Raw genomic sequence first — 14,822 nt, forward strand, 5'->3', positions numbered from 1 at the left:
GGACGCGCAGGCTCAGCGGCCATGGCTCACGGGCCCAGCCGCTCCGCGGCATGTGGGATCTTCCCGGACCGGGGCACGAACCCATGTCCCCTGCATCGGCAGGCGGACTCTCAACCACTGCGCCACCAGGGAAGCCCTCTGCTGGGATTTTGATTGGCATTGTGTTGAATCTGTAGATCAAGGTGAGAAGAAATGATGTCTTAGCAATATGGAGTTCTCTGACCCACAAACACCGTATATCTCTCCCTTTATTTAGGTGCTCCTTTTAAATTTCCTTCTGCAACATTTTTTTCAGTTTTCATGTACAGATATTGCAAGTACTTTGTAAAAGGTGTCCGTAAATATGTCATATGTTTGATGTTACTGCAACAGCATTGAAATTTCAAGTTCCCATTGTTCATTTCTAGAATACAGAAATACAATTGACTTTTGTATGTCAGAGTCTTGTATCTCGTGATTTTGCTTAATTGGCTTATTAGTCCTGGTAGCTTTATTATATATTCCTTGGGATTTTCTACATAAAACATCATGTCTTTTTGTATGAAGACTGTCTTACTTACTCATTTCCAAATTCTAGGCCTTTAATTTCTTTTTCTTGCTTTATTGCTGTGGCCAGGACCCCCAGTACAATGTTGAATAGAAGTGGAGATAATGGACAGCCTCATCTTCTTCCTGATCTTAGGGGGAAAGCACTCAGTCTTTGACTATTAAATATGACGTTAGCTGAGGCTTTTTTGTAGATCCTCTGTAGGGAGTTAAGTGTTTTTAACTGGGTATATTGCTACCCAAAGCTATTTGGGGTGTTTCTAGGAAAGAAAAAGGGGGAATGGATATGGGCATCCACCAAAGATAAGGCAGCAGGGGTTTCTTTATGAGTTCAGCTCTGTCTTAGCTGTATGATGACTTATTAAGGAAACAAGCATTTATTTCCCTTAGAGACTTTAAGTGTGGGGTGTGGTTCACACCAAACCTGACCAGGTGTGACAATACATCTTTATAAACTGTGTATTTGGGAAGGACAGGTGTTGGCCAGGGAACTAACTCCCCATGAGTCCATTGGGAGGCAGTGTACCCTGTGATTAGGAATGTGGGCTCAGAAAGCTGGGTACCCAGTCCAAACCCAGCTCTGCAGCCTTGGGCAAGTTCCTCAACCTTTCTGTGTCACAGTTTTCCACCTGCAAAATGAAGATAATAAAAGATGTCATTAATGCTTACCTGCAGGGCTTCTGAAAGCTAAATGAACAAATGCACATAAGGGGCTTAAAACAGTGTCTGTTACCTGGTGCGTTTTAAGAAGGGTTTGTTTTGCATAAGGCTAATTTACACACAAGTTTTCAGGAGCGGCTCTACCACTTGAAGTAAACAACAGCCATGTCATTTTTAAAATCCTTTCTCCAAAAACCTCATGTTAAGATTTTGTAACGTTGCAGGGCTAGATATTTGATTTCTGTTTTTTACAATGTTTTTGTGCAATAAGTAAATTTAAACTTTTTGTGCATTGCAAAGGCAATTGTCAGTGGGGTTACAATTGCGGACAGTGACACTCTGTAGTTAGCACTGAGTCTACACTTGGAGGCTGAACCAGAGTTTGATCTTCTGGTCTGCTCGCTTTGACCAGTTGATCATGGAATGGAGTGTGCCCCACACACCTCTGAAAGGCCACCCTGCCTAGGCATGTGGACCACTGTGCAGCCCTCAGTTGGCTTCAGCCTATTACTTCCTGCCAATCAACTAACTCAAGGGACCAGAGGCTTCTCAGTGGGTTGCTTTCCTGGGGATCTGCCCTCGTAAAGTTGCCTTCCTATCGACACATTCCAAGTCCTGGGTCCTATCCAGTGGGGGGTGAGTCGTGCCAGGCTTTCTATCTGGGAAGTGGCCAGTGCCAGGGGCCACTTGCCAGCAAGGATGAGGTTATACTGAGCCTTCTCGAGTGGGTCCTGCGGTAGTACAGTGATGTTGACATGTAAGGAAAAGCACCCAGGAGCTGGTTGGCAGGCCTTCAAGGGGCCTTTCCCCTTAACTTGAACTTGCTTTTTACTTCTGCCTCATCCTGTTGGAGGGGTTAAGCCACAGCCAGTTTTGCAAAAGTCCCTCTGCAAGCTTCTCCCATGTGATGTCCCTTCTTCAAGCAGGGTTCCACGTGGTCCGGCCAGTTTTCTGTCCCTGCTTTTCTCTTGATCAGTCCCGTGAAAACTTACTTTACACGTTGACTTAAAAAAAATCTAAAAGTGTCCGCAATTCTACCTGGACACCTCCACATTATAGTTGATCCTTCCTCTCTCCTTCCCATGCAGTGGTGGAGGGCAGCTGATCCATGTTTAGGGGGGCCTGTCCACTGGGCTTCAGCATGGATTTCTGGGCATTTTCCTCTGCAGCGTGATGGGAGAGTTTCAGAACCATGAGTGTGTTTGGCCAGCTGTTGTTTTTGCCTCTGCCAGAGATGTTCTGTGGGCTGTTCCTCTGAGAATCGCCTATCTCCGCTGTGTCTTTTCAGTTGTAATTGTGACACCAATGCAGGGAGCAAGACAGACATTATCCTCTCCCTCCGCTGTCATGAGATGCCCCAGTTTTAGGTGGGGACCCCGAGGCGCATGTGACATGGTCCTCTGAGCTGTGCCTGCCGCCCCAGGTAATCATGCTAAATTATACATGGGTAGAGGCTTTCTGTGCTGCCAGTTTTTCCACTGGAGCACAAAGCTCTCTGTTACAGGAGGATTTTTACAAAGGAGTCCGTCCTCCAGGCCCTGGAAGAACTGGGGAGCTGGGGAAGGCAGGTGACCTTCCAACCAGAGGACTCGGGGTATGAGTTGGAAGCAAATGGGAAGCAGATACAGACAGCCTAACTTTCTACTTGAGTGTTATTTCTTTGAGCAGAGAGAATTGCTGAACGTTTAAATACCAAGCCGTTCAGTTTGCTTCGAGGGGGAGGGTGCTGTCTCCCACCCTAGGCAGGGAGGCCTTTGAGAGGTGTATGGGGCACATTCCATCCCATGATCAAGTGGTCAAAGCGAGCAGACCAGAAGATCAAACTCTGGTTCAGCCTCCAAGTGTAGACTCGGCGCTAACTGCAGAGTGCCACTGCCCTTCTCCATGGGGGAAAACAACGGCAAGAAGAAACAAAAAAAGTCAGAGTGCCAAATTTCACACTCTGCTCTGGTCAGATAAGAATCTGCCTTCCCGAAATGACTGTGACTGCCACCTTTGTGATTCAGCACCTTTTTCTCTTTTCTGTGTATTTTCTTCTTTCTTATTTTATTCCAGTTATATTTCTTCACTTCCCTCTGATTAAAAAAACAAAATAAAGCAAACAACTTCCTTCATTAGAGTCACTGAAAGACCATCTTACCCAGAGTAGAGCTGAAAAAAGCTACTCATTAGGTGAATAAATGACATAAATGTCCTGTGAGTCTAATTTCCACCTTGATGCTCGTTCCCCACACATGTCAAATACGGCCACTACCAAATGCCAATGCTGCAGATATGACAGGCGTTCAAGAAACAATTTGATGAGAATTTGTAAGATCTACTCTCTTAGCAACTTTCAAATATACAAGCAGTTATATTATTAACTATAGTCCCTGGGCTTTCATCACAAGAAAAAAAAATGTTTGTAACTATGGTGAACGGATGTGAACTAGACTTATGGTGGCGATCGTTTTGCAATATACACAAATATTGAATCATTATGTTGTACACCTGAAACTAACATATTGCTATTGTCAGTTATATCTAAATTTAAAAAAAAAACGTTTTTAATGGCTCAGAAGTGAAATAATTTGTCCTAACCACAAAGGTGGATAGTAATGGGCTATAGTTTCAACTTTTATCTCTCAAGCCCCAAAGTCCATGGTCTTTCAATTACAAGATTCCTCTAAGAATCTGTACATACATTTCTATAATGAAAATCAAAAGGAATGTTGTTATGGACTGCACGACTGTGTCCCCGCCCCCAAATTCATGTGTTGAAGCCCTCATTCCCAATGTGATGGCATTTGGAGATGGGGCCTTTGAGAGGTCATTAGGGTTAGATTAGGTCATGAGGGTGGGAACTTCATGATGGGCTGAGTTTCCTTATAAAAAGAGAAAGAGACCACTCTCGCTCTGCCATGTGAAAATAGAAAAAAGGCAGCCTTCTGCAAGCCAGGAAGAGTCTCACCAGAACCTGACCGTGCTGGCACCCTGATACTGGACTTCCAGCCTCCAGAACTGTCAGGAAATGAATTTCAAGCAAAGCTTTTAAGCAGAATTTTAAGAAAAAAGAAAAAGAGAAGAAGAGAAAAAAGAAAAGAAAGAATTTGAAAACATGTGGCAGTACCTGAGTACAAGGGGGGGAGGGGAAAGGGAAGGAGGGTAGGTTCTGTTGCACATTAGATTTAAGTAGTTCGTTCTGGTATTTAGAGTTCTCCAGGCATGGAGTGACCTGATTAAAAACCGTCTCACGTTCTGTGTCCCTCGCCTTCGAATTGTTTCTTCGATGCCTGTCAGAGCTCAAGAATTGGCAACTGGTGGTGGCCATGCTTGGTATGTGTGAGGAATTAATAGAAACACGTAAACTGGACTCACAGTATGTTTATGGCATTTCTCCATCTAACGAATAGCTTTTGGGGGTGACAGGGGCCAGCCTACAGTAGGTCTTGCGTGCAACATACCCCCGCTTACTGGCTGTGCTGAAATGTGCAGTGTCCGCCATCTGCCTTGCTAGGAAGCTCGATTCTCTCAGAATTTCATCAGCGGTGATTTTTCTGCTGTCAGTTTGGCAGGTGACGACCGAGAACGAGGACTTTTCCAGTGCCTGGAGCTCATGTCTTCACCACGTCACCTGCCTGTCTCTGGCACACATTCACAGAGGTCAGTGGGCTCTTGTCAAATATTTGGGATTGAGTGACTTCCAGGTTATCTGGGACTCCAACTGTGCAGAGAAAGGACAGCCCCCACTCTGGTCTGAGCCCTTGTGTTGAATTTAGGGTCCCCAAATAACGCCCCACATGCTAGGAACACTGACCAAATGACACCCACAGAACCTAATGTTAAACTCGCCAGGAGCCAGCCGGCTAAATGTTGGTCCCACAGCAGGGGCTCTCTGCCCAGTGGTGACTGTCATTCCCAAATAAACAAACGGGACGGGGGTGGGTAAAGTGAGGGTGTTTTAAGGGGATCACTGCCTGAAGAAGTTCAAGTACCGAAACTACTCAAACCTAACCCCCAAATTAGCAAGGACTAGTACCACCTTTTAAAGCTATGGGTTCTCAACCAGAGGGGATCGCGCCCTCCAGGGGACGTTTGGTGACAGTTAGAGACATTTTTGGTTGTTGCATTTGAGCAGGGGTTGCTAGTGGGTAGGGGCCGGGGACACCACACCAGACAGCACCCTCCTCCTCGAAGCAAAGAGCAATCCAGTCCAAAGCGTCAGCGTGCTGAGGGTGAGGAAGTGTGAATGTTCATTTTGGCCTCAAAACACCAAAATCACGTAAAGTAAGATGAAACATTGAAAACAGAGTGAGATCCGTGAAGATATGGCAAATTATTCTTGAAATTATTGTTTAACCTCAAGAGACATTTGTTTGTTCATCCCTATGCCCTTCTCCATGGGGGGGGAAGTGCGATAAGAGGAAGGCGATCTCTGCGTTTATGCTGCGTGGAGTTTTCCATCACACCAGGGGCACTGCCGGCTCCCAGAAGGCAGGACTAGGCTTTGGTCACCACCTCAGCTCCGGGGTCAGGCTGCTGGTCCTATCGCATCCCTGGGCACTGTCTCAGGGCTGGAATTCCTTGGTGGGCTCTGCTAAGAGTCAAGACATCAATCCAGGACTGCCTGCCTCCTGCCCAGCCCCCGAGCTGGGCAGCAGGCAGCTCAGGAAGAGCAAAGTGCCACGTTATTAATGGCTGTGGGGGTGCCCAGGACCCTCGCTCAGAGCCGACAAGAGCTGGATTGGAGTGAGTAGTTTTGGTATAGACGGAGCCAGGCCTCTCCCCTCCCTCTGAGTGCGGTCCAGTGCTTGGGACCCTGGTGAGCCTCATGGCATAGGGCTCAAGAGTAAGGACCGGAATGAGGATGCTCAGGTGAGTGTGCACGTGCTCAGGTGAACTTTCCAAGAGCACAGGCTCTTCACGGGGTCCGGGAGGCCGCCAGGAGCACCACCCCCAGGGCCAGCCTCTAAACACAGTGACCACACCCTGTGATAACGATGGCCTCGCAGACACCCCAGACTCTGATTCCTACCTTCTGCTCCGTGGGGCAGAGGAAGGAGGAAGAAGCAGAGGGTCCGAGAAGGTAAAGGAAAGGGCAAAACGTTCCCTCCCCTGTGGGTCAGTAAGGTACAGGATTGGGTTCCTTGGTTTGCAGATTCAGGAGTTTTAATCTGCCTGTACACCCACCATATATGAGGCTCCGGGGAATTGACACTCCTTAATCAAACTCAGAAGGGACAGATACAGAAACCAGAATGCCAGTTCATGCATCACAAACCCAAACCCAACTGCTGAGTCCCCGCGCGTGCTCCATCCTCTCTGTGGGGACGTCTCCACGTGGCATTCGGTTATCATCAGAAGGTGCCGAGGCTGGACCATCTGGACAGCTCTTCGGGGCGAGGGAGTGGGATTGAGCTCCATGCTGACCTGCCTGCCGTGGATTCTGGAGCCTGGGCCATCTGGACAGCTCTTCGGGGCGAGGGAGTGGGATTGAGCTCCATGCTGACCTGCCTGCCGTGGATTCTGGAGCCTGGGCCATCTGGGCAGCTCTTCGGGGCGAGGGAGTGGGATTGAGCTCCATGCTGACCTGCCTGCCGTGGATTCTGGAGCCTGGGCCATCTGGACAGCTCTTCGGGGCGAGGGAGTGGGATTGAGCTCCATGCTGACCTGCCTGCCGTGGATTCTGGAGCCCATGGGGGCTTGCTTCCTGGACCGGCTTGGTGCTCTCAGCACCTACCTCACCCCTAGGAAATTTAGGTAAACCACCCCTCTTCTGTCAGTGGGTTATTTTTCCAGATTTGTTGATCAGGCTGAAACTTACCTGGGATATGAAATAATGCTCAAGACACCCTTATGGAAGGCGAGTGTGTCCCAGGTCTTCTCCACTTTGTGTACCTTTATGGCTCAGTTCTCCAGGGTGCTGTGGCCCCAGCACCTGGGCTCCTCCCTCTGGGATCCTTGCCCTTCCTGGGACACAAGGATGAACCCTGTGGACTCCAGGTCTCACCTTCATTGACAAAATGTAGATAATGTGATATTTACCTCGGGGAGGGGCATTGAGAAGATACTTGAATGCCCTTACCTTAGCACCTGACCCATGGTTAGTGTTCAATAAAACTTTTTTTCTTACTGTTAATTACTAATCTACAAAAACCTTAGTTCCCATAACCAAAGTGGAACATTTAGATCCTTTTTCTTAAGAGGAAGAAACAAAGAAAGATTAAACGGGTTAGGTTCCAATGTATGAAGTCTTGACACCAGGAAGAAATGTCAAGGATTTGATGTTGCCACAGCACCAAAGAAATCCAGATTAATTCTGAATCTTTTATTGGTTAATAACCATGGTAAGCAAGAAAGATGATTTTTAGGAAATTGGCCTCCAGTTCCACGACAGATGAAGAGGATCTGGCTGTAGAAAGTCAGAAAAGAAAAATCATAAGAATAACAAGAAAAATAATAGGAGTCAATGACAGCATCTAGAAATCCTAGGAATGTTTTGAAATAGAGAAATCCATCCATAATGAGGAGGTCTGTAAGGATACAGAATGGGTTCTAATGATAGGAATGCCCTGAACACACTACCCAGGAAACATTTAGTCAGCCTGTCATTACGTTCAAATAGAACGCACCCCCACCACCCCCACCCCCCGACCCCGCCCCTGCCCCGGGAAGAGGTCTCCAGGGGCCGGGAGAGGAGGTAGAAGGAGCCCATCTGTCTTCTTTGACTGGACCCAGATGTTGCCTTTGGAGACTTTTGAAGGAATCACACAAAGGGGAAGGGAAGGATCAGGCTGCGAAAGCACAGACCTGAGCGTCACCCCAGATGAAACTGAGCTCCACATCTAGCCATTTTCATAAGGAACAAACGGAAAGAAAGCCGTCTGGTATCAGTTCCCATTTGTCACCTGAAGACTCAGGAAAACCGTGCTGGAAATAAAAATGTTAAGCAGTCTCTAGTGGTTTCTAGAGTGGGATGTAACCATTACGATGATAAATGATTCCTTTTCTCTGATACACATTTTTATCTTGCCCTAGAAATAGCAGTGCTGAAGCACGGTACTGTCTGAACCCCTAAGGGTGTACCAATTCCTAAACCAAAAAAGAGACACGAAGCACTTTTATTAAATAAATTACGTCCGGCATTCTCCAGCTCTATGCAGAATCATCTCTTCGCTTTCTTTCTCAGAGCTTGTGAGTAGCCCTCATTATGCTTCAAGAAGTCCCTTTTCTGGTTCTTAATAAAGTGACTGAGAGTTTAGAATGTTTGCATTAAGTGCAGGTTGTAGCTATAATTAGAATATATAAGTAGTGTGGATTTCTGCCTATTGGAGGATCAATTTCAGACCCGTCTCAAGGATGTATTTGCTTCCAAACAAGACGTCCTTTGTTAATAAAAATGTGATCACGTGCGTTATTAAAGCGTCATTTCTGCATTTTATCCGTGAGACCTTTTTCCAGTATTCACGGGATCAGCATTTTCCTCCCCATTGTTAATGTGGCTCTTCTTTATGCAAACTACATTCACCTTGATTTAGCTTTAGCTTTGGCGTTCATCTTCCAGGAAATTACGGGAATACACTTATCACCTCCTTGAATGCACGTTGCTTTATATGCAAGCGCAGAAAAATAAAATGCCACAACTTCATCCCAAAGTCCAGTGTGAGTTTAGGAACTTGTCATCCCCTTACACTTAACTACAGAAGTCCCTCCAAACCCTGAGTCCTCCCAGCTTGAAGGGCAAACATGACCTCTGGGGTGGAACTAAAAGTCAAAAGTCAGCACATCTCGTTCTTTGGATAATGGTTTCTGCCATATTCTGCTGTGACCGCTGGAGATGGAGGTCTGGCAGGTGGGGGAGCAGGGTGAGTACCACAGATGCTCCCTTGGCTGTGACAGCCTGTGTGCCTTCCTCTCCCATCAGCATCCTCTGCTGGGCCCAGGAGTTTGAGAGCAGCCCCAGCGAGCCCTGAGGGCTCCCTCTGATGGAGGGAGGAGCTGGGGTACCCCTGCCCCGCTGCTGACCTTCCTCTTTGTCTGGCACTTATTAAACATGTGGGTGGTGGAAGCAGGCGAGGGGATCTGGAGAGCCGAGGGTGGGCAGGTACGATTTGCTGCTAGATCCCAACAGACCAGCATCTTGGAGGCTCCAACAATGGAGAAGAGAAGGACCGTTTCTGGCCTCATTTTCTCTGTCCTTCTCACATAGGGGGACACGTCTCAGACCCATTGTTCCTGAGAGCAAAGGGGGCAACTGGGAGTTGATGGGTCCATGTCAGAGGGTGCGGTGGCTGGGAGAGGCCCCCGTGGATGTCCTACACACTCTGTGGGACTCTCTGGGTCCCTAATGCCAGAGTCTGGGACAACAGAGAGGCTCCCTCTGGGAACCCAGGAGGTGGCAACACATGGGGAGAAGAGAACATGAGAACCAGCACAATATTAGGAGGGAGAGAGGAAGAGAGTGGAGGCACCTGGGTGGAGACTGTTTGGAGTAGGGGGTGCCCTGCTCACATACGTGACGGCTCTTAAAGAGAAGAATTTGTTTAGCTGAACCTGAGCATTGGAGCCCGGAAACCCTGCACAGAGCGTGCAGCTTTGCCACATCGGATTTAAATTTTGTGCCTCATCAAATAGACACAGGAAGAGAGAAAGTTCTAAAATGCCGACGCCCAACTTTGGACCACATTCCGAGCCTTCCCCATCCTGGGAGAGCAGGCGTGAGGGAGCGTGGCTCCCGGGCTCCAGTGAGGGGAGGAAGATCTCTTCTGCGGCATCACGCAGGCTGCTCCCTTCATCATAACGCGGGGTTTCCTCCCCTGAAGCCCCAGGCCACGTAGGTGCACTTGAGGTCTGTGTCAGCCAGACCTGAAGACCCCAAAAGTGCTGCCTCCTCAAGAAGTGCTGTCACACGACCCTCGCCAGAGCCCCCGGGGACCCTGCTCAGCCCAGCCCCTGGGAGTGTGTCAACTAGGAGGTCTCGAGAGAGCTCTGATAACTCACTCTTCTTTGCTGGAGGTGACAACTTATGAGATAGTTTTATGACAGATGACCTTGAAGATTCTGTCGCACTCGGAAGAGGGAGACGAGGAAAAACCTGGGTCAGACTCCTGGAGGATATTTGTTTTGCGGAGGCCCGTGAGTGACAGAATTTAGCCACAGTACTTGTACCCAGACGCTAATAAATGTCACTTACCTTCCGGGCCCCGGGATATTGGCTGACTGGACTGATGGCCTCTGTCTCCGCCTATTCGGTGCTTCCTCTGAGCCAGGGCCGTGCTGAGCGCCTGGACCCTGTCACTTCTTCAGTCTCTACAACAACCTCACACAGCCCTTGAGGAAACTCAGCTCAGGGGTGAACAGTCACCTCGGATCACACAGATCTAAGTTGTGGAGCCGGGACTCCGCCCCAGGGCTGGCTGACCCCAAGGCTTTTTAGCATCAGATTTTGAGAAAAGTCCTCCCACCCTCAACTCCCCAAAGGCTTTCCTTCCTGCAGATGAACTCTGAAGAATGGGCATTCTAGTGTTCTTGAACTTTCGGGGGCGGGGGTTTCTTTGTATTTTATTGAACACATACGTTCCTGGGTTAAAGTTGGCCTGTGCTGCTTTTTGCTCTTCTCACCGCCTTTGTCTCTGAATCATGCTTCTTATCTTTTCTATCTCACAGGCTTTGTGTGAGATTAATGAGCACTCATTAGTCCCCCACCAGGGCAATGAGGGAGGGACCACCATCTACCCAGTTTCCTTCCGAGGAAGCTGAGGCACAAAGAGGTTACATAAGTTGCCCAGGGCCACACAGCAGAAGGGGGATTCAAATCCAGCAGACTGCTGCCATCTGCCCACTTGGTGAGGCTCATAAGTGCTTGTTGGACCTGAATCTGGTAGCTGAGCATTGCTAAATAGGCAAGAAAAATAAACCGTCCTCGCCTTTAAAAAAAAAAAAAAAGAGTTTTTTTTTTTTTTTTTTTTGCTCCTTTGTACACTGTGTGATCGAAAAATGTACCTTATATGATGAATTGCAAAGACCTGAGCTATAGTCCACACTGACTTTCCAGCTCCTGGTACCTAAGTATTTTCAAAATAAGGTTAATCAGTGTTCAAGTTGGCAGGTGAAATTAACCGAAAAGGTGAAAAAGCAAAAATGTTCACCGCATAACTCTCTATATTGTGAGATTTCCGCTAGGAATACGATTAAGAATAAGACCTTCTAAGCTGTGAATGAAAACTAGAAGCATAGGAAATCTTGTTTTATCATAGCAATTCTAGGTATGATTTTCTATATTAAAAAAATGACCCCATATCCCATATTCTAAAGTTGAACATATTTGCAATAAACATAAACTTGCATTTAGGTTTTAAAGGACAACATGTTCTAATCTCACAAAACATTTAGCAAATAACCTTTGAGTTCACATGAGCCACCCACACAAAACCCAAAATGAGCTACAGAGAAAACATAGAAAAAGCAACTGTCTGTTGACAACCAGATTTTCTTTCAGTTCTTTGAGTTTTCTGTCTATAAATAATCTGTATGTTTCAAATGTGACCATTTTCTTTCAAGGTGTCTCCTGGCCTGTTCTCACTTAAGTATACTTGAAAAACAAGAATTCACTGTGTAAATCATGGACACGATTGAGTTTCTGGAGGGGAGAGCTTTAAAATACATGCTTTTTAGAGACCCAAAGTGTCAAAATGAAGCATTAAGATGATGTGTTCCTTCTTTAGTGCATCTTTATCTTTTATGAAATCTGGAGTTTGATAAATCACCAGAGACAAAAGCATCATTTTTAACCTAGATCCCAAATGTCACGTGGAAAAATAGTGCTGTGTCTCCTCTTCATGAATTTACCTTTCTCTTTGTTTATGAATTATGGGAATTTGTTTGCAGAGAAAACATAATGCTCTGTTAACTTGAACATGATGGCTTTTACTCAGAAACGTGAGAACTGAAAAGAAAATAAAGAGCATTCAATCCTTTGAGATATAATCATTAAACAAGTTTTGATACATGCTCAAAGTGGCATAAAATGCCGCTTTACACGGGGAAAGGATCACCAGGTAACTAAAAGTGAGGTTTTCATCAGTATTTCATCAGTATTTCACCTCCCCTAACTGACTCAGGACCCCTGATCTGGTCCATCAAAGTGCATGTTGAATCCTCAATGGGGAAATTTTATGTAACATCAGTGTAAATAGAGATGGATGAAGCTATCTATTGGGATTCTTTTTCCTAAAAAATTACTCAGAAATTCTCTCTTAATTGGCAGCTTAGAAAATAAAATACATTCCTACAGATTTCTGTAATTATAGGTGAAAATGGTTCTGTGCCCAAGAGGGCAGCCAAAAGGACTTAGAGTCCAGATGGCATCAAACCTCTTCTTCCTGAGATCTGGAGGATAAAAGTGCAGAAACCAAGCGTAAGTTAGCCAAGAAGACATAACATGGCAGAGAAAATGGCTTTTTCAAATGTTCAAAATAGCTATTTTTAAATATGTAATACAGTTTCTTGATGCAATCCCTTGCCCTGTGCATATGTTATAGTCCTTAAGTCCTGAGAAGTTTAAGACAGAGTAAACTGTATGCAAACCCGTTCCGGGCCATGGACACACGGTTGAGTTTCTCTGATCATTGTTACGAAGGCTTTCGCAACGACAGACTAAGGAGGCACTCAGATTCCATCCTAAGCACCAGAGTTGCGTCCAGCCGCAGCCGCACGGGACCAGCTGCAGCTGCGGGCAGTTGACCTCGGTTTGCTCTGGTCTTCCCTCTTGCGAGGAACATGCAAACCGTGTTGGTCCTAAGGAATGGGATTAAGGCAGTGCCTTGGACTCTGGGACCAAAATGGCAGGATGTCCTGGGGAAGTTGAGACTTGCTCTGTCTCTCAAACTCTGATTCCCCATGAAGAACAAATCTGGCCGGCCCCAGCCGAGTCCAGCGTCTACTCAGCTGTCCTTCAGAAACAACCCTGTTGGAGAACACTGTTTGTTCACGCCTTTATCCACCCATCCTCAGCCAACAAGTTCTGCTGAAGGCCTGCTGTGTGCCAGGAGGTGTGTTAAGTGCTGGGGATAGAATATCCAGTAAGAAAGGCCCCTGTTCTCAAGGAGCTGGGATGAGAGTTACCCCAGACCTGGTGCACTGGGAGAACATGGGAGAGACGTCGTCCAGCGTGTGGGGTTCATGTGGCTCCCCACAAAGTCCTAGGTGAGGCGATCAGTGTTTGAGGCCTTGATATTTTTAGATATACTAAAAAAAAATTTTATTTACTTTTGGCTGCACTGGGTCTTCGTTGCTGCATGTGGGCTTTCTCTACTTGTGGCGAGCGTGGGCTACTATTGGTTGCGGTGCTCAGGCTTCTCATTGCGGTGACTTCTCCTGTTGCAAAGCATGGGCTCTAGGTGCGCGGGCTTCAGTAGTTGTAGCACTTGGGCTCAGTAGTTGTGGCGCACGGGCTTAGTTGCTCCGCGGCATGTGGGATCTTCCCGATCAGGGCTCGAACCCATGTCCCCTGCATTGGCAGGTGGATTCTTAACCACTGCACCACAAGGGAAGCCCCAAGACCTTGATTTTTGATAGATGGGCAAGATTTACCTTTGTTATGTAGGTGGCAAGCACATCACAAGCAGAAGGAAGGGCAAAATGGGAGGCATGAAATGCACGGGTGACTTGGGAAAGCGCTTGTGGTGTGGTGCGTCCAGGATGCAGGGCAAACGTAGAGGGTGGGAGTCGGGGTCCCACAGGGTCCGTGTGGGCCACGCGTGGGAGCTTTCACTGTCCACCTCCACAGTCAGTGGGGGTCTGGGAGAGATTCAGAGCAGGGGGAGGCATGGCCTGCTTGGGGCATTAGGGAGAGGCCTCTATCTGTGGTGTGGAGGGGAACTGTGACCAGGGAGGCTGGGCGAGGCTGTCCAGGAGGAGGCTGGGGGGAAACGAACTCAGAAGCGATGGCGGCAGGACTGGGGCCGAGGGTGGGGTTCCGGAGATGTTACAGGGAAGGAATCTACGGGACCTTGAGAGTGATCGGACATGAAGGGTGAGGTAGGAGGGAACGCAGAGGCTGACGAGGGAGGGGTTGGCTCTCGCACCGGGAGACCGGACAGGATGAGATTGCACTTGGACCTGGGGCACGAACGGGGCCTGGAGCATGTAAGTGAGACGCTGAGACAGGGGAAGGGCAGAGAGGCCTGGGAGCCACAGAGACACCCCAGTCCTGAGCAGAAGCATCATGTTAAATTGAGAGGAGAACCCCTCTAAGTGGAACATCGGAGTGGGTGCCAGGCCCTGGGCAATGGCTCACGGCTGTCCTGTCCATGACCCTCCTGGAGTCCACAGCTCTTGGTTTTCCAAACTCCATCAACTCCTGCTCTCTTGGTGGATCAGTGGCAGGGAGGGGTGTGACCTCCAGCTGAGCGTCACTGTCAGACTTGTCCTTCCCGGCAGTTGCGAGGGATCTGCCAGTGGTTGGGACGCTCCCACGGGGAAGGCTGTCTGCCAGGGAGAAGATTGGGTGATATGGCCACCACCGATGGCTGCCTCTCGCTCTGCCTCCTGGTCTGGACCAGACCCCAGGAAGCATTCCTTGGTCAAGGTGAGACAGGGACCACATCGAATAAGCGAGGGTACACCCCATGCACCTG

At 47.9% G+C, this 14,822-nt stretch overlaps 1 protein-coding gene across 1 annotated transcript in view; it reads left to right on the top strand.

Moving 5' to 3' along the window:
• The window catches only part of ACOXL (acyl-CoA oxidase like), a 353,725-nt gene that overhangs the window by 266,276 nt on the left and 72,627 nt on the right, over positions 1-14,822 (top strand). The window contains 1 exon segment of the mRNA XM_029232291.1: positions 4,761-4,848. Within this exon segment, the coding sequence (XP_029088124.1) occupies positions 4,761-4,848 (88 nt within the window).

The sequence above is a fragment of the Monodon monoceros genome, unplaced genomic scaffold (genome assembly GCF_005190385.1).
Source record: "Monodon monoceros isolate NGI ecotype Baffin Bay Population unplaced genomic scaffold, NGI_Narwhal_1 Super_Scaffold_19, whole genome shotgun sequence".
NCBI classification, from domain to species: domain Eukaryota; kingdom Metazoa; phylum Chordata; class Mammalia; order Artiodactyla; family Monodontidae; genus Monodon; species Monodon monoceros.